Here is a 24,673-nt window from a genome sequence, read left to right as displayed (position 1 = left end):
TCCAAGTGCTGTCAGTGCTGGAATGGGACAGTTGCCCCTGGACCGAGGAAAAAAAATATGTGAATATACATATATGAAAAAAGCCAGAATGCCATGTCCTGAACAGCTTGGAAGAGTTGCTCTTAGGCAGTCCTGAATGTGGCACCAGAACAGTTAAGATCCCTATTTTTCATAGAATGTTATGCTACTTGTTTTTTCTCATCTGGGGAAGGTGTTATGATTGAACTGGAGAGGAGTACACAGAGTGGGGCCAAGTCATGATGATGATTCCTCAGATTGTATTGACCGATGTCCACACCCCATCTACAAGCAGTGTGGGGCCCAGGAGCCAATGATCTAATCCATTTTTCAGATGGGGAGAGACCCACAGTGTTCTTCAGTGGCTGAATCTTCATATTGGCAAGCAGGCGTTTGGAAAAGAAATAACACAGCCCACAAAACTTGTGGGTCTCCTCTCAAATAAAATTACCTTGTCCTGCCCTCCTCTCTTCCCCCTCTCCACTGCCCTCACATTCCTTGGCAGCTGTAATCCCTATACGAGCAGGGACATGGTGACTTTACTCCTGGGGTCCTGAGGCCTCCTCTGGGACTTTCTGGCTCCTCTCAGAGAACTTTCCAGTACATCCCCCTCTTCTAGGGATTCATGACAGAGAGAGAGAGAGCTCTCTTTGGTAGGTTTCAAAGGGCTGGGCCCTGTTTTCAGGGAGGCCCCTGTGTCTAACACCCAAAAGGAGAACAGGTTAGAATGACTCCTATCAGGTAGCACAATGTTCAGCACAGCACCAGAAGTGAGGGAGCTGTCACAACTGCTAAATGCCTCTTCTCCTATAATTGATTCTCTCTAGGCTTCTGTGTTTGTTTACATTCATAGTAATAATAATAATAATAATGATGATGACATTTATTAAGTGCTTACTATGTGCAAAGCACTGTTCTAAGTGCTGGGGAGGTTACAAAGTGATCAGGTTGTCCCACATGGGGATCACAATCTTAATCCCCATTTTACAGATGAGGTAACTGAGGCATAGAGAAGCTAAGTGACTTGCCCAAAGTCACACAGCTGACAATTGGCAGAGCTGGGATTTGAACCCATGACCTCTGACTCCAAAGTCAATGCTCTTTCCACTGAGCCATGCTGCTTCTCATAGAACCAAAGGAACCGGTGTTTTCTCTCATGGGAGCAGTGGGGGGAGTCAGAGACCCTCTCGTGTTCCTCAGTTTCAACCAAAGCAGGGCCGGAGTTTGAGACAGGTGTGAGTAGAGAATGGGGGGCCGGCAAGATGATGGAAAACAGAATAGAGCGAGTGGGGTTCTAAGAGTTGTTGGGTGGCAGAAGCCAGAAATAAATAGAGGCCAAGGAATCGCAGTTTTGGCAAGCAAGAGTAGGGCCATTAGCGTTACTGTGGCCATGGGCAGAACAGCAACCACAGGGTACAAGCTCTCTGTCAAACAATTTCCTTCATTTTAGGAAGGAAAGAAGGAGAGTCTGTTTATGCACTGTCAGGAGTGATCAACATCCCCCTCCTTTGCCTAACACCTCTATTGCACGTCCACAGATGACAAGGCAAATTGGGATACTCTCAGGTATCATGGCTTCTTGAGGTTGATTTCTCCTACTAACTAGCGGGGAGTAAGTGAAATCTGAGAGGAGTATGATAGAAGTGAAATCTTTACAGAATGCCAACTTTGCGACAAACCCATGTTTCCGTCTGGAATAAATGCCCGACTCTCCTGTTCTAATACCAGTGGGTTGTCGGTCAGGCTCTGGTACCTGTTATTTTAGGAGGCTTGTGTTTGCAATACAGCCAAGTTGTTTTGGAAAGTAGCTGCACCTTGTAGCAATCGTGCTGAATGGGTATTCATCTTGAAGGGCAGAGGGAAAGATGATGGGCCAGTCAAGGATGAGGACTAGAAAAGGGGCAGCTGCTGCTCCCCGATGTTCCCAAGGGTAGTGTGGACTCTCACTTTCTGCCATCAAGCCCTCTTCCTCTTCCTTCTCCTCTTCCTCCCCCCAGTTCCTTCTCCCTCCTCTCCTCCTCCACCTCTTCTTTTTCTCCCTCCTCTCCTCCTCCTCTTCTCCCTCCTCTCCCTCCTCCCTCCTCCTCTTTCTCCTCCCTGACTGTGGTGCTCCTCACTGCCCCCGCTCTCCCAACCCCTCTTCCCCACCTCCACTTCATTTCCCCTATGGTATCATGCAGTGCTGCTGCATTTTCCTGTGTTGCTTCATTAAGGAAGCAGGCCTTTTTATTCTGTGGTTTGTTTGCCTCATTATAGCAAGCTCTCCCCAAGGAACTGCTTCACTACAGAGCCCTCTCTATCTCCCCTGTAACAACATTGCAAAACCCTGGGAGAGAGGCGGGGGGTTTTATTAAATGGGGGAATCGGAAAAAAGCAGGTCGCCTAGATGGAGATTTAAAGCAAAGCAATTATGTAGGTTTTGCTCCTCTCCCTCCTCTGTTAGTCCCTCTTGCACATTTTGGAGATAAAGAAAAGAGATCTGGGGGGATGGAGGAGGGGGAGCAGCAGCGATGCAGGAGGGGCCCTAGGAAAGAATGTGACTCCAGGATGGGTATCTGGGCACCAGCTCTTGAGCCAGCCACATTTGCCTCCGATCCTAAATGTACATTTTTCCCTCCATTCCTAAAGCGGGGGGTGGGGGCAAGGCATTGACACCAAGGCCACAGATACAGCCTCAGATGTAGAGAAGGGATTGTTGAGGTATGCCATTTCCCTCCCCAGACCATAAGAGAAGTTTGCCTGGGAGCTGACCCCAGCCCTGTTGAAGATGAGCAACTCTTTTCGATCTGCCCTCTGCTGTCATGCTATCCCCTCATTGCCTTTCACTCCCAGTCCTTCTTGGTCCTTCCATTTCCTGCAGCCATAACCTTCTCTCACTCACCCTCTCCCTTCTGCTTTTAATCCTCTTTTTAGTTCCCTTGCTCTGTAATGTTTGATTTCTCCTTCCAATTCCCTCATCCCTATACTCTTTCTCTTTCCCTGACGCAACAATTTTCTTTCTACCTGCACTGGTCTGAATCCTCCCCACCTCAACCCCAACCCTTTCCTCCTAGTTCCCTGCTGCTTTGGAGATGTAGGCTATATTTCATGTAACATGCTACAGGCAGCACAAATTGTTCCTTCGTAATGACAGTGGGGCCAATGTCACTCTTATCACTGCCTGCTTGATTATCCCTGGCGCTACACAGAAGCTGACATCCTGTTAATGTAATATAGACACCACAGTGATTATAGGCATAGCATGAAATATAAGCACCAGACGATAGAATTTGAGGAGGGTGGGTGCAATGGGGGATAAAAGCGGGATCCGACTCTGGTTCTTGACTTTGGGGCTCACAACCTGCCGCAGTCTCGCTCCCAGAAGGCTCACTAGCAGGAGGCCGGGGTTGGGGGGAAGAGGGACATGCTGCAGGGGTTGGCGGGGGGGGATGATGCAGGGACTAGTCCCTTCCTCCAATGTCTTTCAACTCACCCGACTTGGAGTAGGCAGTGCTTATGAAGCATAATAAGTTAAACCCTCATGCTATTGGCTGCAGCTGCAGTGGGAATGTCAGTGATGGATGTTTCTCCTGTGGCCTCTTAGGTTAGAAGTGAAACAGACATGAGGTTGACTCCATTTCAAAGTCATCATCATCAACAAGTTGTTATTGCAGGCTCATAGGGGCAGAGCACTGTACTAGGGATAAGGGGTTCAGGTCATCATAGAGGGGTGACAAGGCAGGCCTGGGGTATAGTGAATTTAGTATGAAATGGGATCAATAGGTGGAGGGTGGTCTTCTGTCGTCATAGCACAGTACTATGCACTCGAGAGAGTACCGTAGTTCTAATCCTGGCTCCGCACTGGTCTGCTGTGTGACTTTGGGCAAGTCACTTTATTTCTCTGTGCCTCAGTTACCTCATCTGTAAAATGGGGATTAAGACTGTGAGCCCCACGTGGGTCGATCTAATCACTTTGTATCTCCCCCAGCGCTTAGAACAGTGCTTCGCACACAGTAAGCGCTTAACAAACACCATCATTATTATTATTCTCGTAGAAGCAGAAGACACGATCCTTGCCCACAAGGACCTAATAATCTACCGAGGGTCAAGAACCTTCCGAAGGATATGAAATTGAACACCTACCCCTCCTTGCCTGGGCTAGCTGGCCACCAGGTGGATGGGCGAGCAGTGTTGCCAGTTGCCTTCCCAGTCAAGAACCCCCTGATGAGGAGTTTCTGGTATGTGTAGGGGGTGGGGAGATGGACCAAAGAGGAATCATGCTTCTGTACCCCAGCTCCTACTCTTTAACTACCTGCTTGTTGGTAAAACTCGCTGATGGGGAAGCAGGGAACCAGAGCTGTGTCAGCATCTCCAGCCCATTCTCCACTGTACATATTTCTACCATAGTTCCTCCCCTCTGCTTTGGGTAAGTGGGTCTGAGTGAGGGCAAGTGATCCTGTTGACTTGCTGGAAGGTTAGGAGGATTTAAGGCTGGTGTGGCAAATGCATTTTCATGGATGGGCTGCTTTATAGGGTTATATATTTGTATATACTTTAAAAAGCTGCAAATTCCAGAGAAATAATTTGTAACCAGAAACGTTATGATTAGAAGGGCATGAGACTGCTGAGTAGAACTGTGTTAATAAGTTTGTGGAGAGGGTTTCCATGAGAGTGGAGATGGTGGGCCGAAATTGAAAAGGTTGGGGGGAAGAGAAAAGATGGGGGAGGAAGAGGAGAATGATCATAATAACTGTCATGTTTGACAAGTGCTTACTATGGGCCCAGCACTATGCTGAATGCGGGGGTAAATGCAATCAGGTAGGATGCAGTTCCTGTCCCATATGGGGCTCACAGTCTAAGAGGAAGGGAGAACAGGTATTGCATTCCCATTTTCCAGATGAGGAAACTGAGACCCAGAGAAGTTAACTGATTTTCCCAAAGTCACAAAGCAGGCAAGTGGTAGAGCCGGAACTGGAACCCAGATCTCCTGACTCCCTAAGAGGGAGGCTGAAACCCACCAGCCACCAACCCACGGGAGGAGTGGGAAAGAGGCCAAGGAGGCTGCCCATCCCAACCTCTCCAGTTCTTTGCTTTGAGTGTTCGTTGGGGCTGCCTCCTGCAGATTTCTGGCATAGGAAAATGGAGTGCTAGACAGGTCCCTGGAAACCCCCCTGGAAACAGTGGCTCCTCCAGTCCAATAGAAGCCAGGCTGCTGGCTGAGGTCAGAGAGAGGCAGCTTCACACCATCACTCTTTCCTCTTGTTTCCCTGCTGCTGCTAACCAGCTATTCCCTATGGGCCATGCATTTGACAGACCTGGTTTTAAGCATTACTTTTCAGGCTGCCTTATGAGATTGTTTCTTCTCACAGAGGGAGTGGAATCTTCAGCTCGAACTCCAACTGGGCAGTGACCCTGAGACTTCACTAGGGAGTGGTAATGATCTGGTCTGTGAGACTCTCTCTCCCTTATGGCTCCATCTGCTACACCCTCTACCCCCAATCCCCCCAGTAATGTGTCCTGGATTGTATTCTGCCTTTCCTGGTACTAGAGGCAGGACCCTGTGGGAAAAATATCAGGCTCAGCACAACTGTGGGGAGTTTGAAAAAATTGACTACCAAAAACCACCAAAGACTAATTTGGGCCCAGAGATCGGTGAACAAAAGATTCCAGGTGGGTAGGAATGGCAGAATGGCTGAGAGAATCTGTTCTGGGCAGCATATCAGTACAGTAACTAAACCGCCAAATCTGGAAATAGGATCAAAGACCAATCATCTGGGGCTGCAGGGCGTACAGCTGGAGTTGTCCCTTCCCAGGATGAGGCTGGTTCAGCCACCAAACCTGCTTCAGGAGCAGGCCCCAGAACCGCCTGCTGGTAAGGAACATTTTCAGAATGTTTACCCTATTTACATGACTTGAAATTGGAAGAGTGCCAACATGAAATTTTAAAATGTTTTTTGTTTGGCTACATGTCATGGGGAAATCTTAGATTGTGAGCCCCATGTGGGATAGGGACTGTGTCCGGCCTGATTATCTTGTTTCTGCGTCAGCGCTTAGAATAACAGTGCTTGACACATAATAAGCACTAAATAAATATCATCGTGATAATAACATTAAGCCCAGAGTATCGACCACTAGTGCTGCAACTTTAACCACTACTGTCACCCAACCAATTGATCAGCCTTTGACCCCATTTCCAAATTTGGTGGTTTAGTTACTGTACTGATATGCTGTCTAGATTCTCTCTGCCATTTCTACCCAACTGGAATCTTTTGTTCATTGGTCTTTGGGCCCAGAGAGCAACAACCTGTGATGGTGTATCCAACGGTGCAATTTGGGGAAATCTGGGAGCCAGGGCCATCTGAGGGGAGGACTCCTTGGTGTAAGTGAATCTTCCCTTGGGTGAAGACTGCACGTGCACTTGACGATGTGCTGCAAGTTCTGTCCTTCTTGTATCCGCTCACTCACACCCCAGTGTCAACATGGCAGGTAGCCATGAGAGAGAGCAAGTGGCACTATGCAAACCACTAGCTCTGGAGTCAATTCCTCCAAGCAGCTCCTCATCCTGAAGTCTCAGGTCCGTGGTTCAACTGTCTGTCCTGACCAGGGGCAACAGAAATTTGGGTCCTAAAGAAGGCTCCAGTCTTCACCTTCCACCCATCACCATCAGTCTAGGGGCCTTGCCCTCTTTCATTCATTGGAAAGAGCAGCAGTATCGCAAGGGGTGATCTGAGCAGGGCCCTTTCGGAGTTCAAATCAAAGAACCCTTCAGGAGTTAAAACTATGTGCCTGTGTTTCTGATTTCCTTTTCAAGGAGATAGGCGTGAACAAAATTAGGGCAGCTTGCTGGAGCTAGGTGGGATCAGTAAAGGGATGGATTAGGCGAGAGGGGGAAAGGGGAAAGCGAACAATGGTGGGGAAGAAACTGTTCTTGCCAGTTTGCCTATCACCTGGTGAATCTTGATCCACCAGTACTTACAGCTCCCCAGGTTCTGCAGCTGCAGCATCACTCTCTTAAAGGATAAGGGGTTCCATGGGCCTCAGTGACCTTTTTGCCTTTAACGTGACTTTGGCCCATCTCACTCTTAGCTTTGCCACAGGTGTAAGCCCCTCCATGGCTCTGTGATCTGTGCCCTCTGGTCTCAGGGCACAGGGGGAAGTGGGGTACTTGGCTGTGCCTTTGAAGCTCTGGCATGGTCTCCAAGCCTCAGCTACTGCTGGTTCTGGAATCCCTGTGCTGCACTCCTGTTTGCTTCTTTATGGAGGTCACTGCCCTGGAATAGCTCTATTTTTTCACGGTATTTGTTAAGCAATTACTACATGCCAGGCACTGTTCTAAGCACTGGGGTACATACAAGCTAATCGGGTGGGACACAACAATCAACATCCCTTGGGGGGCTCAGAGTCTTAATCTCCATTTTACAGATGAGGTAACTGAGGCACAGAGAAGCAAAGTGACTTGCCCAAATTAAATTATTACAGGGGCCCAGGCAGCACCTTCAAGGCTCAGACCCAGGACTGCAGTATGAGGGACTGTTACCAGGGAAGTCTGAGCAGTGGCTACCAATCAATCTGCCCATCAGGCAGAAACTCCTCACCCTCGGCTTCAAGGCTCTCCATCACCTCGCCCCCTCCTACCTCACCTCCCTTCTCTCCTTCTACAACCCAGCCCCCACCCTCCACTCCTCTGCCGCTAATCTCCTCACCGTGCCTCGTTCTCCCTTGTCCCGCCGTCGACCCCCAGCCCACGTCATCCCCCTGGCCTGGAATGTCCTCCCTCCCAACATCCACCAAGCTAGCTCTCTTCCTCCCTTCAAGGCCCTACTGAGAGCTCACCTCCTCCAGGAGGCCTTCCCAGACTGAGCCCCCCGCCTTCCTCTCCCCCTCGCCCCCCCTCTCCATCCCCCCCGTCTTACCTCCTTCCCTTCCCCACAGCACCTGTATATATGTATATATGTTTGTACATATTTATTACTCTATTTATTTATGTATTTTACTTGTACATATCTATTCTATTTATTTTATTTTGTTAATATGTTTGGTTTTGTTCTCTGTCTCCCCCTTCTAGACTGTGAGCCCACTGTTGGGTAGGGACTTTATATGTTGCCAACCTGTACTTCCCAAGCGCTTAGTACAGTGCTCTGCACACAGTAAGCGCTCAATAAATACGATTGATTGATTGATTGAGCAGGCAGAGCTTGCTCACGGGCTCTTCCCTGCATTCCCTGAGCCAGTCTCCTGGCTTAGCAATAATGGGTTTAGCAATAATGAGAAGCAGTGTGGCTCAGTGGAAAGAGACTGGGCTTGGGAGGCAGAGTTCGTGGGTTCCAATCCTGGCTCCACCACTTGTCAGCTGTGACCTTGGGCAAGTCACTTCACTTCTCTGTGCCTCAGGTACCTCATCTGTCAAATGGGGATTAAGACTGTGAGACCCACGTGGGACAACCTGATCACCTTGTATCCCCCCAGCGCTTAGAACAGTGCTTCACCCATAGTAAGCGCTTAACAAATACCATCATTGTTATTATTATTATTATGGGCAAATGCCATGGCTGGAGAAGCTTGAGCTCTGCCCTTTGGTTACCCACAATGTAGAAGGACCTTTGAATGAGGCCATAGCAGAGAGCTGCTTGTCCCTCATGCCTGCTGGGGTAACACATCAGAATCAGAGCCAGTGCGGGGAACTTGGGGCAGAGTGAAAATGGAGAGGTGGTTGAGATGGAGGCAGAAGGAACAGGTCCTGAAGAACATGGGAGGGTGACAGAAGCAGCTTTCTCTCAGCCTGGGCTCCCAGTTTTATAGGTCACTTTGTATCAGAATGTTCTAATTAACTGGGAGCGCAATTTAGAAAATCAGTCTGTGTCACTTGAGTGATACAGCAGGAGGCCTTTGGGGTCTTAGGAGGCTGTGCCCAAAGCGCATTGGAACCAACTTTTCCCCTGGGGATGGGTCCCTTTTGCTCCTAGCAGCCAATGAAAGCTGATTTGCAGTTTCATAATAGGAAAGTAGTATTGCCAGGATGCCCTTTTACCACTCGTTTCTCCTTGAAGATCACTTTCATTTTGCTCCACTAATTGCAGCTACTCCGCTTGGACAGACACCGGACTTAATCATATCGAAGTAGCACCTCCTCTCTAACCTCACCAACTCTACTTTCCCCCTTTCTAATATAACTGTCCTGCCTTCCACCTCTCCCAGACCCCAGGTCTGGCATACCCCTTTCCATGATCTCCCTACCCCAGGCCTACTCCACCTCTCCCAGGGGATCATGCCCCTCCCGGATTCCAGCCTGGCATAGTGGATAGAGCACGGGTCTGGTAATCAGAAGGTTGTGGGTTCTAATCCTGGCTCTGCCCCTTGTCTGCTGTGTGACTTTGGGCAAGTCACTTCACCTCTCCGTGCCTCAGTTACCTTATCTGTAAAATGGGGATTGAGACTGTGAACCCCCATGTGGGACAGGAACTGTGTTCAACCCGAATTACTTGCATCCACCCCAGCGCTTAGTACATTCAGTACTTGGCACAAAGTAAGCGCATAACAAATACCGTTATCGTTATTCCCTGCCAATCCTCCCATCCTTAGATGCCAAAGCACAGCTCTGATTTTCACACCGATACCAACTTCCTCACCCCACTATACCTCGCTAACCCCCACCATGGTGTAGTTCCTCCAGTCCCGTGCCTGTGAGACAGGAGGCAGCTGGCAGAAATCCAGGCTCAGGGCTGACTTCTGCCACTACATGTTAGCTCCTCTTGTTATAACTCAGCTCTCTTTTCTGCTTGACAACTCTACTATTCTTCCCTCACTGACTCTCATGACCACAACAGCCTCCAACTTATTCACACCTTCAAATTCCAACTGAAGCTCCTTAACCACTGATGACCTTGCCAAACTATTTTGTTGGTAAAATTGAAAATATTAGGCCTGAACTTGTCAGTGTCTCCCTGTCATCTGCTCACCACTCCACTGCTGCTTCCTCATCATTCTTCTGTTTCCTAGTCATTTCTGAAGAGGAGATCTCCCACCCAGCTTTCTCAAGCCATCTGCTCTCCCTATGCCAGTGACCCTATCCATTTCACCTCCAAAAAGCACTTGTTCCACCCTCTTCTTCTCCACCTCACTGCTGTTTTCAACATCTCAATCTCTGTTGCCTCCTTCCATTCTACCTTTGATCATCCTCAAATCTCCCGCATATTAAAAAAGTTCTCTCTCAGTCCCATAGCCCCAGTACTTACGCACTTACTTCTACCCATCTGGAGCACTTACTGTGATTACTGTATTTGTAAATATTTTTGTGTTTGTCTTCCCCCATTGGAGTATAAGCTCCTTGTGGGCTGGGAACATGTCCTTTCTCTGTTTTGTACTTCCCAACTATTTAGTACATTGCACCCAGTGGGTGTTCAACAAATATGATTCTACATCCTCCTCCTCCTTGCCTGGAAGTAGCAGTGCCTTCACAGGAAATCTGTTTCTGAACCCCACAGGAGAGAGGGAGGGATAGATATTGCCCTAAGTGTGTAATTAGCTTTCTATTGTCATTAATTAATTAATTAATTGTCATTAATTAATGTCATCTATTGTCTTCTTCTCCCACTCCCCCAGACTCACCGGAAAAGGAGGAGGTGTCGGTTTCCTTCTAGCCCCCCAATGTCGCTTTCGCACTATCCCTCCCCCCCCTTCCCTTTCCTTCCCTTCCTTTGAAGCCCACATTATTCGCCTCTACCACCCCCTCCAGATTCTTGTAGCCGTCATCTACCGCCCTCCCGGCCCCACTTCCAACTTCTTTAACGACTTTGACCCCTTCCTCACCTTCCTTCTCTCCTTCTCCATGCCCACTCTGATCCTCGGAGACTCCAATATCCACATGGATATCCCTAACGACTCCTCTGCCGCCCGCCTTCTATCTCTTCTTGACGCTGCCAAACTCTTCCTCCACCCCACCTCACCCACTCACCAACTTGGTCATACCCTCGACCTCATCATCTCCTACCGCTGCACTGTGTCCACCCTCACCAACTCTGAAATCCCTCTCTCTGATCATAATCTTCTCACCTGCCTCCTCACTCACACTCCTTTCCCCTGTAAATCCGTATTACTCCCTCACAGAGATCTCCGCTCTCTGGACCCCACCCAACTTTTGGAGCGCCTCACACCCCACCTCGCCACCCTCTCCTCTCTACCCAGTCTTGGTGATCAGATTACTGCTCTCAACTCTACACTTTCTACTCAGCTAGACTCACTCGCTCCCCTTTCCCTTCGCCGCTCTCGTACCACTAACCCACAGCCCTGGATCACTGCCACTGTCCGCCTTCTTCGCTCTTATGCTCGAGCTGCCGAATGCTGCTGGCGAAAGTCTAAACACCATGCCAACCTCGTTCACTTCAAGTTTACCCTTTCCTGCCTTAATTCAGCCCTCTCTTCTGCCAGACAAAACTATTTCTCCTCCCTTATTGACACCCATGCCCATCACCCCCGCCAGCTCTTCCGTATATTCAACTCCCTTCTCAGGCCCCCGGTTCCTCCCCCTACTCCTTCCCTCACCCCCAACGATCTGGCCTCCTACTTCATTAACAAAATTAAATCCATCAGGTCCGACCTCCCCAAAGTCACTTCCCCCCCTTCTCCAACCCCCCGGCTCTCAACACTCTCTGCTACTCTCCCATCCTTCCCAGCAGTATCCTCAGAGGAGCTCTCCTCCCTCCTCTCAAGCGCTACTCCGGCCACCTGTGCTTCTGACCCCATTCCCTCTCATCTCATGAAATCTCTCGCTCCGTCCCTTCTCCCCTCCTTAACTTCCATCTTCAACCGCTCACTCTCCACTGGTTCCTTCCCCTCTGCCTTCAAACATGCCCATGTCTCTCCCATCCTAAAAAAACCCTCTCTCGACCCCACCTCACCTTCTAGTTATCGTTCCATATCCCTCCTACCATTCCTTTCCAAACTCCTTGAACGGGTTGTCTATACGCGCTGCCTAGAATTCCTCAACAACAACTCTCTCCTTGACCCCCTCCAGTCTGGCTTCTGTCCCCTACATTCCACGGAAACTGCCCTCTCAAAGGTCACCAATGACCTCCTGCTTGCCAAATCCAACGGCTCCTACTCTGTCCTAATCCTCCTCAACCTCTCAGCTGCCTTCGACACTGTGGACCACCCCCTTCTCCTCAACACGCTATCTGACCTTGGCTTCACAGACTCCGTCCTCTCCTGGTTCTCCTCTTACCTCTCCGGTCGTTCATTCTCAGTCTCTTTTGCAGGATCCTCCTCCCCCTCCCATCCTCTTACTGTGGGGGTTCCCCAAGGTTCAGTGCTTGGTCCCCTTCTGTTCTCGATCTACACGCACTCCCTTGGTGACCTCATTCGCTCCCACGGCTTCAACTATCATCTCTACGCTGATGACACCCAGATCTACATCTCTGCCCCTGCTCTCTCCCCCTCTCTCCAGGCTCGCATCTCCTCCTGCCTTCAGGACATCTCCATCTGGATGTCTGCCCGCCACCTAAAGCTCAACATGTCGAAGACTGAACTCCTTGTTTTCCCTCCCAAACCTTGCCCTCTCCCTGACTTTCCCATCTCTGTTGACGGCACTACCATCCTTCCCGTCTCACAAGCCCGCAACCTTGGCGTCATCCTCGACTCCGCTCTCTCATTCACCCCTCACATCCAAGCCGTCACCAAAACCTGCCGGTCTCAGCTCCGCAACATTGCCAAGATCCGCCCTTTCCTCTCCATCCATACCGCTACCCTGCTCATTCAAGCTCTCATCCTATCCCGTCTGGACTACTGCATCAGCCTTCTCTCTGATCTCCCATCCTCATGTCTCTCTCCACTTCAATCCATACTTCATGCTGCTGCCCGGATTATCTTTGTCCAGAAACGCTCTGGGCATATCACTCCCCTCCTCAGAAATCTCCAGTGGCTACCAATCAATCTGCGCATCAGGCAGAAACTCCTCACCCTCGGCTTCAAGGCTCTCCATCACCTCGCCCCCTCCTACCTCACCTCCCTTCTCTCCTTCTACAACCCAGCCCCCACCCTCCACTCCTCTGCCGCTAATCTCCTCACCGTACCTTGTTCTCGCCTGTCCCGCCATCGAACCCCGGCCCACATCATCCCCCGGGCCTGGAATGCCCTCCCTCTGCCCATCCGCCAAGCTAGCTCTCTTCCTCCCTTCAAGGCCCTATTGAGAGCTCACCTCCTCCAGGAGGCCTTCCCAGACTGAGCCCCTTCCTTCCTCTCCCCCTCGTCCCCCTCTCCATCCCCCCCTTCTTACCTCCTTCCCTTCCCCACAGCACCTGTATATATGTATATATGTTTGTACAGATTTATTACTCTATTTATTTATTTATTTATTTTACTTGTACATATCTATTCTATTTATTTTATTTTGTTAGTATGTTTGGTTTTGTTCTCTGTCTTCCCCTTTTAGACTGTGAGCCCACTGTTGGGTAGGGACTGTCTCTATATGTTGCCAATTTGTACTTCCCAAGCGCTTAGTACAGTGCTCTGCACATAGTAAGCGCTCAATAAATACGATTGATGATGATGATGATGATTAATGTCTTCAAATGGTTTCTTAGCACAGCTTTGATTAGCTTGTATCAACCCCAGAGCTTAGTACAGTGCCTGCCACATAGTAAGCATTTAATACATTCTGTTAAAAAAAAGCATCAAACGGAAACTCCTGGACACCGGCTTTAAGGCATTCAGTAACCTCTCTCCCTCTTACGTATCCATTCTTTTCTCTCACTACAGCCCAGTTCCCACTCTTTGTTCTTCTCAAGCTAACCTACTTTTTGTGCCTCGTTCTTGTCTCTCTTGCCAAAGACCTCTTGTTCTTGTGCCCCCCTGCCACCTGGAACCCTCTCTGATAGTTGGCAGGTCTCCCAATCTTCCAAGCACTTCTGAAATCACATCTCTCCCTGGAGACATTTGTGAATGAATTTCTTATCTCCCCAGTCTATATCCCCCCCAACTGAGAAGCAGTGTGGTCTCATGGAAAGAGCATGGACTTGGGAGTCACAGGACTTGGGTTTTAATCCCAGATCTGACAATTACTTGCTGTGTGACCTTGGACAAGTCACTTAACTTCTCTGTGCCTCAATTTCCTCAACTGTAAAATGGGGATTGAATACCTGCTCTCCCTCTACATAGACTGCGTCCCATGTGGGACAGGTACTGTGTCTGACCTAATTAACTCATACCTACCCCAGTGCTTAGAACAGTGTTTGACGAATAATGAGCGCTTAACAAATACCATAAAAAAGAACTGCTACTTCAGCACTTCCATGCCACCTAAGCAGGTGTGTACTTACAATCTACCTTAGAACTTGGGCACATATCTTACATATCTTTTGTCCATGAAAAAATCTGTGATCTGCACTGGGCGAAACCATCATGAATTTTCCTCACTAGACTGGCCACCCTACAGTAGGCAGTCAGGATCAGTGAACACCCTGCATTCGGCTGTGGCCACCACGGTGTGACACAAGGGGCCCAGCACGGAGCAAGGGCAGTGGTGTCAGGGAGAGGTCAGTGATGGCAGCTGAGCAAAGCCACTGCCCCTGCTGACTGCCGGAGGAAGAAAGCATGGCCTAGTGGATAGAACATGGGCCTGAAGTTAGAAGGACCTGGGTTCTAATCCTGGCTCTTCCATTTCTCTGCCCTGTGACCTTGGTCAAGTCACTTAAATTCTCTGTGCTTCAGTTACCTTATCTGTAAAATGTGGATTAAGACTGTGAGCCCCCTATGGGACAGGGACCGTGTCCAACCCAATTAGTTGGTATCTACCCCAGCATCTAGTACAGTGCCTGGCATGTAGTAAGCACTTAACAAATACCATAAAAATAAAAAAGGTAGGCTAAGAGTAGACTACAACACAGCCAAGTCACCTCTTCAGGTGAATTCTAGCGCTGACTCTCACTGCTCCAGCAAAGTGACAAACTGGACCCGAGCTTCAGCCGTGGAGATCTTTAAGAACAGGAGAGAAAGTCATCCATTTTGGATAACCAAGTACACATTCAGCGTGCAGACGAAGAGAGGGACTAGATAGCTTTTACCAACCCTTTGGGCACTCCAATTTGATGATTATTTGATCTGTTCATAATGCTCTCCTTCCCTAAAACTCCCAGGCTACCTCGTTCCTTTGAGGGGGGATAGAGGGAGAGGACATGGAGACACAGCGAGGCCAAGTAACTTCGCCAAAATCCTGTAGCCAATCAGGATCAGAAATGAAAGTAGAAGGCAGACCTGAAGCCTAGACCATGACTCTTCCTGGGCTATAGTGTGTTTTTACTCTGAATGTGAGGAAAAAAGGTGAAGGAGGCTGTCACAAGGGGAGAGAGCCTGCAGGAACATCTTTAAGGGTGGTCAAAAGAGAAAAGCACATCTTTTTACTCGGCATCAGAAGGCACCGAGTGTGGCCCAAACTTCTGAAATCATTTGTTTCATCCAGGAGGGATGAGAGGGAAGAGAGACACAAAGGAACTCGGCTTTTTGATGCTGAAATTTACTTCCAACTGCCTTCAAATTATCGAAGCCTGCTGTCCACAGACCATTCGCTTCACCCTTCAGATCAGATATTTTCAGGAGAATCAAGGAACGAGGGGAAAAAAAACAACCGAGGAGTTGCACATATAAATGTGCAAGTCTTTGTCCTGGCCATCTTAAGCTGTGTTTCTAATCTTCAGCCACCAGCCTTCTCCCTTCAGGAGGTGGACTAGAGGGGAGCAGTCCCCATTTGGCCCGCCATTCTCTTTGCCTGGTTATTCCTGAATTCAAGGTGTCATTGTCTCACCAAGCATCGGGCAAAAGCGGGTGTTTGGCAGGTGTTTAATCAATGTATTAATTGAATGAATATGTTTCTTGTTCTCTCATGGAAATGAAGAAAAGCAAGCTGTGCTGGGAGGGAAGGGGCATGGGGAGGGAGACGGGGAGGAAGGATGCTGCTTTGCTCTTGACTCTCCCACCTTGGTCCCTTCTCTCATGCTGTTCCCTCAGCTTTGAGCACTCTCCTCCCTCAAATCCTACAGACTGCAGCCCTCCCCATATTCAATACTCTCCTGAAACCCCACCTCCTCCAATACCTTCCCTGATTAATTCCCAGCATCCCAAGTCATACAAACCCAGCAGACACTTCTAGGACTCATTCATTCATTCATTCATTCTTCCAGTCATAATTATTGAGCACTTAATGTGTGCAAAGCACGCAACGATTGGTAGAGTACATTATAACAATAGATACATTGCCTTGCCCACAACAAACTCACAGTCTGGAGGGGGACATTAATATAAATAAATAAATGAATAAGTGCTCATGCACTTTTTATACCCATTGGGTACATTTATTCAGTTATTGTGATTATTCTGTTTGTAAACCATTTTATGTCTGTCTCCTGGTGGGAAGTATGTCACTTACTTGTTTTGCACTTCCCAAGTGTTTACAACAGTGCATTGCTCCCTGTGTTCAGTAAATACTATTTGGAACAACTACTATTTCTACTACTACTACTACTACTTGTTGAAAGCTGGGCAAATTGATCATATTAGGGAGAGTAGAGAAGCAGTGTGGTTTAATGGAAGGAGCATGGGCCTGGGAGTCATTCGATCAATCAATCACTCATATTTATTGAGTGCTTACTGTATGCAGAGAAAGATTCTAACCACTTGGGAGAGTATGACATAAAACTATAATAGACACATTCCCTGCCCACAACAAGAGTTCAGTCTGGAGGGGGAGAAAGATATTAATATAAATAAATACATTATGAGTACATACATAAGAGCTATGGAGCTGAGAGGGGGGACGAATAAAAAGAGCAAGTCAGGGCGACACAGAAGGGAGTGGAAATAAAGGAAAAGTCAAGTTCAGTCAGGGAAGGCCTCTCGGAGGAGATGTGCCTTCAATAAGGCTTTGAAGGGTGGGGGGAGCAGTTGTCTGCCGGATATGAAGAGGGAGGGTGTTCCAGGACAGAGGTAGGATGTGGGCAAGAGAAGAAAACTTTGGAGGAGTGGGTTTCACAGTAAAGATTAGAAGTTTCAATTTCAGACATGTTGAGTTTGAGATTTTGGCTGGACATCAGGGTGGAAATGCCAAGGCAAATTAAATCAGACAAAGTCCCTATCCTGCACAGGGCTTACAATCTAAGCAGTAGGGGGAAGCCCATCACATTTCACAAATGAGGAAATTGTGACCTAGAGAGATTGGAAGCAGCGTAGCCTACTGGAAAGAGCGTGGGCCACAGGGTCAGGAGTACTGGGTTCTAATCCCAGCTCTGCCCCTGCCTGCTGTGACCTTGGGCAAGTCACTTCACTTCTCCATACCTCAGTTTCCCCATTAGATTTAGAGACCCCTTGTGGGACAGGGCCTGTGTCTGACCTGATTCTCTTGTGTCTACTCCAGCACTTAGTAGAGTGCTTGGAACAGTGGAAGAGCTTAACACATACCACAATTATTTGTGCTTGCCTAAGGTCACACAGCAGAGCAGTGGCAGTGCTGGGCTGAGAACCAGCCCCTTGGATTTTTTACTAGGCCGTGCTGTCTTCCTGAAATTTTCCCCTAGACTGCAAATACCTTGAGGGTAAGAATCAGCATGAGAAGCTGAGAAGTAGTGTGGCCAAGTGGAAAGCACCCAGCCTGAGAGTCAGAGGACCTGAGTTCTAATCCCAGCTCTGCCATGTACTCTCTTTTTTATGGTAATTGTTAAGCACTTACTATGTGCTGTGCACTGAACTAAGCACTGGGGTAGATACAAAATAATCAGGTTAGACACAGCCCATGTCCCACGTTGGGCTGGGCAGGAAATGTGTCTGCTAATTCTGTTATTGTACTCTCCCAAGAGCCAGGTACAGTGCTCTGCACATAGAAAATATGATCAATTGATTAATGCCCATTTTGCTGATGAGGTAACTGAGGCAAAGAGAAGTTAAGTGACTTGTCCAAGATCACACAGCAGACAAGTGGAGGAGCTAGAATTAGAACGTGGTACCTGCTGTGTGACCTTGGGTGAGTCATTTAACTTCTCTGTGCTTCAGTTCTCTCATCTGCAAAATGAGGATTCAATATCTGTTCTCTCTCCTACTTAGACTTTGAGCCCCTTGCTGAACCTTATTATCTTGTATTTACTCCAGCACTTACTACAGTGCTTGACACACAGTAAATACTTAACAAATACTGTAATTATTAACCATGTCTAATTGATTTCTTTATAAAAAAATGGGGGCAGGGGAGTGTAGAACATGAACCAAGTGTGTTTCTTCTGCCCGGTGGAAAGAGCATGGGACAAGAAGCCAGGAGACCCGGATTTGAGTCCCAGCTCCACCACTTGCCTGCATGTGACCTTGGGCAAGTCACTTAATTCTCTGTCCCTCAGTTTGCCCCTCTGCAAAATAGAGATAAATATCAGTTCTCCCTCCCGTTTAGTCTGTGAGACTCATGTGGGCCAGGGACTGTGTCTGACCTGATTATTTTGTATCTACCCCAGCACTTAGCACTGCGTTTAGCACATAATACGCTCTCAATATGTGAAAATTGACAGAGCACCCTGGGATTGATCTGAGTTCAAATAAAACAATCTGCCACATAAGAAGCCATGTCTTAAGAGTTTGTGCTGTCCTGCTTCCCTGAAGTGACTATCTCCTTCCTTAATTTCCTTTCAGATCTACAATGACAACAGAAATCTATTTGAGATCAAAGAAAATGAGCCTCTCAAACTAGTAGAGAGAGTGGCCGGAGATATCGAAAGCCTGCTAGCCAAGAAAGTCCGGGCTTTGAAGGTAAGTGGGTATATTTGAGCACTCTGGGGTGGCTGCAGGGCTCCTGAAGGAGCAGGAGAAACTCCTGTGCAGTCTCGTGTTGAGTCCACATTGCTATGGGTTACCCTGGCTTCTGGATCTTATAAATGTTGGGAAATGCTTTCATATTCCTCCTTGTCCCTCCAAAATGGTTTATTGTTATATTGTACCCTCCCAAGTGCTTACTACAGTGCACTGCACACAGAAAGTGCTCAATAAATACGAATGAATGAATGACTCCTGCATGACTTCTGGGCCTGGGCCTACCAACAGAGACCACAAGTTCCTCTTGGGAAAATGGGCTTGCCTTTTATCTTCTTTCTTTCTTCTTCTTTCAAGAAGGTCATGGGCTCTCATCCTTGCTCTGCCACTTGTCTGCTGTGTGACCTTGGGCAAGTCACTTGACTTCTCTGGGCCTCTTTTACCTCATCTGTAAAATGGGGATTGGGATTGTGAGCCCCACATGGGACAGGGACTGTGTCCAACCCGATTTGCTTGTATACACCCCAGTACAGTGCCTGGCACATAGTAAGCACTTAACACATACCATAATCATTATTATCATTATTATTATTATTATCTCCTGCTATTGAGGTGGGAAGAGGTCTGGTCTGCGTCCAGACCCAAGGCCTTACAGAAGCCAGGAGATTTTCAACAGGAATGTTAGAAGTAAGGTGTGTGTGTGGAGGGGGTGGCAGGGAGGGGCACAGCATGTGTACATCTTTTCCTGTCTGTCAAATTGTCCTTCAGAATGTCAATATAAAACGAAGGTGAAGATCTACCCAGTGGTATTATCAGGTCAAACGTGTCTCCAGAGTTTGACGTTTCACCAAGCCAGATGTCTTACTTGCCAGTGTAGGAGTACCACCTCTGATGTCATCTTGGGGAACCTTTGTCCTGCTTCTTCCAGCTTGAAGCTGGAAATTGCTACCCAGATGTAGCTCTTCTTCCTGCCAGGACCCTGTGTGTCTGGCATGGAATTGGATAATTTCCCTTAGGTGGGGAAGCTCATTTGCAGGGATCAATTCCTTCTGTTTTTCTGAGCTTCTTTTTGTTCTGGTGTCCAGTGGTCCTGGTACCGCCTTTTTTGGGGGGGAGTTGTGGGGGAAGGAGGTCTGTTAATTCCCTGTAGATGAGCTAATAATGGAGCTGAGTTTCTCTAGGGGAAGGGCTGGGTGTTTGCAGCCGAATGGACAGTAACAACTGCATCATCACTTTCTTCTCCACTGAGTGCATGGAGAGACAGAGAGGGAGAATGGGAAGAGGGAGAGAGAAAGTAAAGAAGGGAGGGAGGGAAGACAGGCAAGAGGGCAGGAAAATCCAAGCTTAGGGATCCTAGTTTCTAGGGACCATTTTGAAAGCTGTAACTCAGAAAATTGCTTTCTTATCTATGCTGATGTTTGGGATGGAATGTGAATGTACTCAAATCTGGCCGTGAATGATCCAGTCAGAAACAACCGTGAACCTGTCTGCTTTCTCCCTTCATGCCTATGAAAGCTTCATTAAGGAGTGACACACACATTTCCATGACATCATGTCCAGAAAGTGCATTCCCATAACCTGCCCTCCTGTAGCAGAGAATCAGCAGCATTTTCTAAAAAAGCTTCAAGGAAAGAAGGCAAAGCATCCTTTCTGACCCAGAGAGATAATAATTATAATAATAATAATATTTGTTAAGCACTTACTATGTGCCAAGCAATGTAGTAGATGCAAGATAATCTTGTCCCACCCGGGGCTCACAGTCTATGTTTGTAGGAAGAAAAGGTATTGAATTCCCATTTTGCAGATGAGGAAAACTGAAGCACAGAGAAGTTATGTGATTTGCCCAAGGTCACACAGCAGACAAGTGGTGGAGCCAAGATTAGAACCCAGGTCCCCTGACTCTCAGGCCCATGCTATTTTTCCTTGGCCATGCATCTCTCAGGAGCTGCTCCTGAGCGATGAAGATAATAATAATAATAATAATGGTATTTGTTAAGCGCTTAATTTGTGCCAAGCACTGTTCTAAGTGCTGGGGTAGAATCAAGGTAATGAGGTTGTCCCACACGGGGCTCACAGTCTTAATCCCCATTTTACAGATGAGGTAATTGAGGCACAGAGAAGTGAAGTGACTTGCCCAAAGTCATACATCTGATAAGTGGCAGAACCAGGATTAGAACCCACAACCTCTGACTCCCAAGCCCATGCTTTTTCCACTAAGCCATGCTGCCTCTTAATGCCAAGTGGTGCTGTTCTTCCCAGAGCCTGTGGCTCCCCAGGCAAACATTAGGGAAACCATAATAGTCAAGGAGGCAAGAAAGTTTGCCTAAAACCTCATTCTTTTTATTCTTTAATTACTTTGCAGAAGTTGCATTTGAGGGAAGTGCTGGTGGTCTTGTTTTGGGGGCTTTTTTTTCCTTGGGAGAGGTTTCTGGTTTGGATTTTGAGTACTTTAGAAGTCCCAGTGGAATGAGCTTATTGTCTTAACAGGGCAGAGTCTGATGGAGTTGGGATTGGGGAATAAACCATAAAACCATTAGAGTGCCGACATCTTCACATCAGGAATAGCCGTCTCCTGCCACCCGACTCTGAGGGAGGGTCTTCCTCGGCCAGTCCTGATCCATTCTTGCTGACCTGTGTGGAGGTGGGAATGGAGAAATTCCCAATGCATTTCTTTCCTCCTATTTCCTGCATTGCAGGAACCAGCATGCCCAAACAGGGACCCCTGCATTCACTAGTGGTCCCTAGTTTAGTAGCACTGAGACAGCAAGGGGAGTATCAGTGAATCACCTCTGGTCACCGCCCACTCCCAAGATTAATTATCTGGCAGGACTCTCCCTCACTCCAGTCCATGCCTCTGGAAAGTGGTTCCTCAAGGCTCTGGACTCAGAACCCAGGAATTTCTTATGAAATTTGCTTCTGAGATCCTCTTCTTTGTGCTCTTACACTCATGGCAGTTTGGCTGCCGGTGATTGGGTCACGAGAGAGGAAAAAAGATGATACAAGGGTGCCAAAACTCCAGAAGTAGGGCACTTCTACACAAAACAGGCAAGGGGGCTGTTCAAGGACAGACCACTGCACAGTCCATCCATATGCCACAGTGGGCCATCCAGCCCAATGTTTTTGTCTTTCATAGTTGCCACAACCTCCTAGGCCTAGGTTGGGCAGAGAAGCAACATGGCCTAATGAGAAGAAGTGTGGCCTAATGGAAAGACCAATGGCCTGGGAGTCAGAGGACCTGGGTTCTAATCCCAGTTCTGCCAACTGGTTTCTGTGCGAACTTGGGCAAGTCACTTCATTTCTCTCTGCCTCAGTGTCCTCAACTGTAGATTGGGGATTAAATCCTAATCCACCTAGACTGTGAGCCCCATGTGGGTCAGGGACTGTGCCCAACCAGCGTTTAGAACAATGCTTGGCACATAGTAAGTGCTTAACAAATACAGTGAAACAAAACAGACTCTGCAGACTATGGCCATCTGGCTGGAGTGAATGAAGCTCCTTAAAAGCATCTTGCTGACTCTGAGGCAAAGACACAGAACCTCAGAGAGTAGTAATAGACACTGTGGGAAACTGCTCTAGTTATTTGCTATAGGGTAGGGTAGGGTCATTTGTAAGACCAGGGTGGGAAGGAAAACAGCCACCTTTTCATTTCATTGACTCCACTCATCAGCATAGGAGTACATCTCAGTCTGGATGACATTTCTGAAAGTCATTGAGGTTTCCTCCTTCCCCCCTCCCTCCCTTTAGGGAGCTTCAAGTAAGTCACTTCAGGGAGTGTTTATCTTGTTCTTGAAGAAGTTCAAGGAAAGAATCTCTTTTGATATTTTTCTCCATTGTTCCAATCCTTTTAGCCGGGAGGATTTTTTTAGTACCTGATGGAAATTCCCACTGCAATTTAAGCTCTTATGGAACTCTAATTTTCCCCAGAACTGAGAGGGAGCTCCTGAAACACCAAAAGATGTCTGTCTGCATGTTTGTGTGGGTGATGCACAATTACATGGCACTAAAACTAATGAATTAATCAGCCTACCACATGGTAAGATGTGGAGTTGGTTCTCTGCATCTTTCCAGCCATCCCAGTCCTTTTCAAGCCAGGTGCCTCTTTACTGCTGATGTTGAATCCACAAGAAAGAAAAACAGTAACGGGGAAGGTAAAGACTTGCAAAATGACAAGTACAGCGTTCACTTCTCTTGAAATTCTACCCACATCTCCCAAGTAGATCTCTGCTCGGGTTTCAACCCTGTTATACACTACAGGGAAGAATGAACTAGACAGAGCAAGCTCCTGGCACACATCCTCTGGCAACTCAGAAGGTAGTTGCTCCTGGAACCCTAGAGGATCTGAGATGGGAGGTGAGAGAAGTCATTTAAGGAGAGAAATACTTGTTTGTGACATGGGGATGAAAAATGGAACCAGGGCCCAGCAAGAACCTTGCTTGCTTGCTTGCTGCATCTTATAACTCATTGACTCATAAGATTCGATCGAAGTTGCAAGTGACTAGCTCTGGAGACTCTAGAGTTTAAAGTTGGTGAGAGAAAGGAAGGGGAAATTGGGGCAGAAAATAGCCTCACCAGGCTCACTCCCCTCCTGACTTTTCCATTTTGTTTGGCTTGCTTGGGCTCCAGTCCTCAGTAATGAGAATGATGATGATAACAGTGATAACAGAAACTGTAAGCTGTATTATTACATTTTCTCTCAGAACTTCCCCCATGTGATGTTTGAATAGAATATGTAAACGGCACATATAAATGATAACAGTGTTCTCGTTTTGCAAACGGGTTTGAGGTGACGGGGGAAAGGCCATGCAATATGACAGAAATAGCAGAGAGGGGAAAAATAGATGATTTAAGTAAAATAGTGACAGGAGCTGAAAGCAGATAGTAACCTGGCACCATAGGGCCCAGGGCTTTCCAGCCACTAGCACTATCCAAACTTTGTCTGAGGTAAAATCCTTATACCTTTTCCCTTGCAAGGCTCTACAAGGTAACAGTCAGCCCATCAGTCAGTCAGTTACATTTACCGAATGCTTACTGTGTGCAGAGCACTATGCAGAGCACTGTACTAAGCACTTGGGAGAGTACAATATAAGAGTATAGCAGACACTTTGCCTGCCCACAGTGAGCTTATAGTCTAGAGGTGAAGACAGACATGAATATAAATAAATAAATTACAGATATGTACATAAGTGCTGTGGGGCTGGAAGGGAGATGAATAAAGGGAGCAAGTCAGGACAGTGCAGAAGGGAGTTGAAGAAAAGGAAAAGAGGGCTTAGTCAGGGAAGGCCCCTCAAAAAGGCTTTGAAGTGGGGGAGAGTAATTGTCTCTTGGATATGAGGAAGTAGGGCATTTCAAGCCAGAGGCAGGACATGGGCTAGAAGTCAATGGCAAAATAGACGAGATGGAGGTACAGTGAAAAGGTAAGCATTAGAGGAGTGAAGTGTGTGGGCTGGAGAATTCATATAAAGTGTAAGGTTTTGCACCACATAAACAATTCAGATATGTATCAGTTTATAATAATAATGATTATGATCACCCTCTTTGGATTGAGGTACACTCCTGTGCCCTCCCTAAATCCAGATGTAGGTTTACAGGATCCAAATTAAGACTGCTAAGCAGGATAATAAAGAGGAGCAGGCCTTACCTCTCCTTCTGGTTCCTACCTACAGATCAACTCTGAGAAAGGCAGCAAATTATCCCACCTGCCTCAGAACAGGGATAAGTGGCAAAGGCCTGCCTTGAAGGATCCAAACATCTCCACAGAGTCCCAAAATCAGAAATGCCCAAGACTTCCCAGTCTCCCTCCTCCCCGAGCTGATGAATCCACTAGAAAAGATGGATTCATGGCCAGTTTCCAGTGACCCAGCCACCTGCTTCCCAGAAGAGCTTGAGTTGTGTAGGGCAAGTATTGATG

The 24,673-nt window shown here is 47.7% G+C and overlaps 1 protein-coding gene across 6 annotated transcripts in view; it reads left to right on the top strand.

Moving 5' to 3' along the window:
- Positions 1-24,673, top strand: part of CACNA2D2 (calcium voltage-gated channel auxiliary subunit alpha2delta 2) — a 579,266-nt gene that overhangs the window by 164,654 nt on the left and 389,939 nt on the right. For all 6 annotated transcript variants that reach the window (XM_038770682.1, XM_038770688.1, XM_038770684.1 and 3 more), the window contains exon 3: positions 18,649-18,765. In XM_038770682.1, the coding sequence (XP_038626610.1) occupies positions 18,649-18,765 (117 nt within the window). The remainder of the gene's footprint in view (positions 1-18,648; positions 18,766-24,673) is intronic.

Source organism: Tachyglossus aculeatus, chromosome X2 (genome assembly GCF_015852505.1).
Source record: "Tachyglossus aculeatus isolate mTacAcu1 chromosome X2, mTacAcu1.pri, whole genome shotgun sequence".
Lineage (NCBI taxonomy): Eukaryota > Metazoa > Chordata > Mammalia > Monotremata > Tachyglossidae > Tachyglossus > Tachyglossus aculeatus.
Note: the sequence above shows the minus strand (reverse complement) of the source record. Positions and strands in the feature narration are given on the sequence as shown.